This window comes from Camelina sativa, chromosome 7 (assembly GCF_000633955.1).
Source record: "Camelina sativa cultivar DH55 chromosome 7, Cs, whole genome shotgun sequence".
Lineage (NCBI taxonomy): Eukaryota > Viridiplantae > Streptophyta > Magnoliopsida > Brassicales > Brassicaceae > Camelina > Camelina sativa.
Window position 1 is genome coordinate 29,184,413 of NC_025691.1, and position 4,859 is coordinate 29,189,271.

A 4,859-nucleotide genomic window follows, 5' to 3' on the forward strand; every position below is an offset into this window, starting at 1 on the left:
AGTTTGTCAAAGGTGACATCGCCAGTGCTGACCTGGTCAATCATCTCCTCATCACTGAAGGTATCGACACCATCATGCACTTCGCTGCCCAGACCCATGTCGACAATTCCTTCGGCAACAGTTTCGAGTTTACTAAGAACAACATCTACGGGACTCATGTCCTCCTTGAGGCTTGTAAAGTCACTGGTCAGATCACGAGGTTTATTCATGTCAGTACTGATGAAGTTTATGGTGAGACTGATGAGGATGCTCTTGTTGGTAACCATGAGGCTTCTCAGCTTCTTCCCACCAACCCTTACTCTGCTACCAAAGCTGGTGCCGAGATGCTTGTTATGGCTTATGGTAGATCTTATGGCTTGCCTGTTATTACCACCCGTGGGAACAACGTCTACGGACCCAATCAGTTTCCTGAGAAGTTGATTCCCAAGTTCATGTTGCTGGCTATGAGAGGCCAAGTTCTTCCCATTCATGGGGATGGGTCCAATGTTAGGAGCTACCTTTACTGTGAAGACGTTGCTGAGGCTTTTGAAGTTGTTCTTCACAAGGGAGAAGTTGGCCATGTTTACAATATCGGGACCAAGAAGGAGAGGAGAGTGAATGATGTTGCCACTGATATCTGCAAACTCTTCAACATGGACCCTGAGGCTAACATCAAGTATGTCGACAACAGACCTTTCAACGACCAGAGGTACTTCCTTGACGATGAGAAGCTCAAAAAGCTGGGATGGTCTGAGAGGACCACGTGGGAGGAAGGGTTAAAGAAAACTATGGATTGGTACACACAGAACCCGGAATGGTGGGGAGATGTTTCTGGAGCGTTGCTTCCTCATCCAAGGATGCTGATGATGCCTGGTGGGAGACACTTTGATGGCTCCGAGGACAATTCTTTGGCAGCTACTTTATCTGAAAAGCCAAGTCAAACCCATATGGTGGTGGTTCCAAGCCCAAGGAGCAGCAGCGGCACACCGCAAAAGCCTTCCCTCAAGTTCTTGATATATGGAAGGACCGGGTGGATTGGTGGTCTGCTTGGAAAGATATGTGAGAAGCAAGGAATTGCTTACGAGTATGGGAAAGGACGGTTGGAGGATCGATCATCCCTTTTGCAGGATATTCTGACCGTTAAGCCAACCCATGTTTTCAATTCCGCTGGTGTGACTGGGAGACCCAATGTTGACTGGTGTGAGTCTCACAAGACCGAGACTATCCGTGCCAATGTCGCTGGCACGTTGACTCTAGCTGATGTCTGCAGAGAGCACGGACTCCTCATGATGAACTTCGCTACTGGTTGTATATTCGAATATGATGACAAGCATCCGGAAGGTTCAGGAATTGGCTTCAAAGAGGAAGACACACCCAACTTCACTGGTTCTTTCTACTCAAAAACCAAAGCCATGGTAACTCAAAGATTCAACACTCTTATCTCTGACGTCTTGCCTTCCTATGTATGCTAATTTTGTTATGAATGTGTCTACAGGTTGAGGAACTGCTAAAGGAGTTTGACAACGTTTGCACTTTGAGAGTAAGGATGCCGATATCCTCAGATCTTAACAACCCGCGGAACTTCATCACCAAGATCTCCAGGTACAACAAAGTAGTGAACATCCCAAACAGCATGACTGTGTTGGACGAGCTTTTACCAATCTCCATTGAGATGGCTAAAAGAAACTTGAGAGGAATCTGGAACTTCACAAACCCAGGTGTGGTGAGTCACAACGAGATCCTAGAGATGTACAGAGACTACATCAACCCTGAATTCAAATGGGCAAACTTCACACTAGAGGAGCAAGCTAAAGTTATCGTGGCTCCAAGAAGCAACAACGAGATGGACGCTTCTAAGCTCAAGAAAGAGTTCCCTGAGCTACTCTCTATTAAGGAGTCTCTGATTAAGTATGCATTCGAGCCAAACAAGAAAACCTGAAGAGTCAAGGATTGTGATTCGTCATTAGATTAATCACCTCTAATATCAGTTTCTATTATATTTGTTCTCTTTGTGTTATTGTTTAATTACCTTATCCTTCCACTTCCTTCACTAGATTTGCTTATGTAATAAGAGCTTGTTGTAATATTTCTCTATTGTGTTCTTTGTTCTCATTTTTGTCATAAGTTTCTCTTTATTTTGTCACAAGTTGCTCTACTCTTATTATATTAGAATCAAACCACTCAAAAGAGTCTGGTAATGGCTGCTTTTTGTTACAAAACAATAATTTTTATTGGGTTACATGATGAACTCACTTGACACCGTCTCGGGATATTAAGGTGAGGATGTCGTCGTGTCGGCGAGCTTCTCAAGGAAGCAAACAACGTCGTCAGGTGAACCAAGGAGATATCTGGCATTGGTGCGAGTACGACCCACAGCGCAAGAGAAGTAATTCTCTCCTTTGAGGTCAAGAACATTCCATGAGATCTTCTCTGGTGAAGGCCGTCTTGAGTTTCCTAAGCTATGGTTGGATCCGCTTTTTCTTTCTGTTGTCTGAAGAGATCTCTGTGAGGACTTGTTGTTGTTGTTGTTAGAGTTAGAGGATGATGAAGATTTTGGTCCACTTTTGTTGTTATGTGTCGACTTTGACGGCGGTCTTCGGTCTCCTGATGATGACTTACTTCCACTATCAGATGATGGTCTGACTCGTGCAATGGCTGGTATGTCGGATGGAAGTTCTGGTTCGAAGAAGGTGTAAACATCTTCGTCCTGTTTGTTATTAAACATAGTGTCAAAGAGACATTTGTATCAAGAAGATCCCTCAGAGAGTCTAGAACCTGGATATGGTATATATTACAAGAAAAGCTTTAATCACCTTCCCCAAGAAATGACCAATGCACAAGACGTAATCAATGAGTTTTTTTTTTTTTCTTCTTCAACCAAATCCCTAACTCTTCTTTTTCAATTCTTCTACTTTGATTCCTCCTTGGAAAAAAAACTTTGAAATTTAGAGAGAATGATGAACTAGTGATTAAAGGTTCTCGTTTGTGCAAAACAGAGACCACCACCATTAATTTGCGGGTGCACCATCTCTACCAGGTGAATCTCTTACTAATCTTGAGTCAAGTTAGATTTTTTATTCCATATCCGGTCTCTTTCCTAGATTGTTCACCAATTGCTCGACGAAATTACTCAAATAAATCTTAATCGATATTCTTCTTCTTCATCTGGGTTTTGAAATTTTAATCCCCTTATAATTGGTTGAACTTTTGTTCATTTTTTTAGATGAGGGCAGATAAGAAATCTTGCTGTCGCAATTGTCGTCGCCCCATTTTTTTTTTGAGTATTAGCATATATTAGATGGAAATGGTTGCATAGGCATGAATGAGTTGAACAAAATTGCTTGAATAACTTGTGGTTGAATAATTTTTCCAACTTATTCATTTAAAATGGTAAAAAAAAAAAATTGTATTAATTAATGGTCATTCCAACCCTTTCAACCATTTGCATCTATTAGTAGAATAATAATCAAATCTATGCAAATCAATTTTTGATAACAGTTTCCTTTGTCCAGATTCTAGATATCAAATTACCGATCTTGTGATTTGAATATAATCACAGTTAGGATTTTAGTATGCCAATCGATGATGAATATTATTAGTGAAGATTTAATTGTTTTGCCATATGTATAAACCGTAGGGGTAAGATTTTTTTCTTAAAAGATTAATTTCCTTTTATATATGTTAATTTAACTTTTTTAGATATTGATTTAATGATTTCCATTATACAGTAATTTAACATTTCTTTATATATATATATAGGTTCCATCAACCCTACCAGCAAAACAATTTCATCCAATCTCGCCTCATCTTGATCTTCAAGATATCTGCTTTGGTTTTTACTACGAGATTCTCTTGCTTGATTCGATCAACGTGTCTGAGCTTTGATTCAAGCTTGGCTTCAAGTGGGGTTTTGGAGGTATGTGAGCGTCAAATCATCAAGTTTCAATTCTGGGGTTGAAAGTTTCAGATTTTTTGTATCATCCAAGTTTCAGATTTTGAATATAAAATTTATTATAAATCCTACGTACCACTTTGGTTTTATTTTCCTACGTACAGATACACACGTTTAAGATCATCCGCATCCTTTATCGCTAATTCCGAGTCATTATCCATTCATGGTGAATCCTCCTCCTCCGAGAATCCTCGGAGAATCCTCCTCCTTAACCGCAATTCATACCTATCGGTTACACTCCAAGGGTTTGGTGAGTGAAGAGCTTATTAAGGATGATACAATGCTGGTCGTTGGTTTAGGTTTGTCCCTCTGTAACTCTAACGATGACACGAAACTGGAGATTAATAAAGCTCTGATAACCCAAAAGCTGGCACACCCAGAAGCTGCGGAACTGGCTGCCCTCATTCACGGCTTGAAATGGGCCTTGCAACTCAGTGTGGAAAGTATCCAATTCTTCTGTGACGACTCCAATATCTTGGGCTACGTAAGTTTCTCTCTTCTTCTTTTACCCTGAATCCAATTATATCCTCATGTACGTACGTACGTGTGTTGTTGTTATTCACGCCTCTCACTCACTCATGTTTTTTTTCTTTCGTTTTGTTTTTACAGGTTACTCGTAAAGCTACACCGAACGAGTCCATTATATCAAAACTTTTGGAGCAAGTGCTTCTTCTTCAGACAAGATTCAAGTCTTGTCAGGCACTTGCTGTAAGCAGAGACATCAATTCTGTCTTTAAGCTAGCAAAAGATGCTATAGCTTCCCACACTAGATGGTGTGAGGGCGACACCGAGTATGAGACTTGTCCGGTCTGCTACTCTTACGTTTCACCTAATGATAAGTTTGAGGTGCGCGGCTGCTTCCACCGCATCTGCGTTACGTGCATGAGGAAGCCTTTCTCATCCGAACAACTTCTACGAGGGAACAACA

The 4,859-nt window shown here is 40.9% G+C and overlaps 2 protein-coding genes across 4 annotated transcripts in view; both read left to right on the plus strand.

Moving 5' to 3' along the window:
- The window catches only part of LOC104703191 (trifunctional UDP-glucose 4,6-dehydratase/UDP-4-keto-6-deoxy-D-glucose 3,5-epimerase/UDP-4-keto-L-rhamnose-reductase RHM1), a 10,358-nt gene that overhangs the window by 1,588 nt on the left and 3,911 nt on the right, over positions 1 to 4,859 (plus strand). Inside the window, exons 3-4 of one of the 3 annotated variants that reach the window (XM_019227973.1) lie at positions 144 to 1,394; positions 1,475 to 2,125. In XM_019227973.1, the coding sequence (XP_019083518.1) occupies positions 144 to 1,394; positions 1,475 to 1,918 (1,695 nt within the window). In that variant the 3' untranslated portion in view covers positions 1,919 to 2,125. Of the gene's footprint in view, positions 1 to 12; positions 1,395 to 1,474; positions 2,126 to 4,859 lie in introns of those variants that run through there. The other 2 variants (XM_010419156.2, XM_010419154.2) reach the window with 2 other exon arrangements.
- The window catches only part of LOC104704108, a 2,669-nt gene continuing 1,904 nt past the window's right edge, over positions 4,095 to 4,859 (plus strand). Inside the window, exons 1-2 of the mRNA XM_019226945.1 lie at positions 4,095 to 4,415; positions 4,541 to 4,777. Coding sequence (XP_019082490.1) covers positions 4,095 to 4,415; positions 4,541 to 4,777 — 558 coding nt within the window. The remainder of the gene's footprint in view (positions 4,416 to 4,540; positions 4,778 to 4,859) is intronic.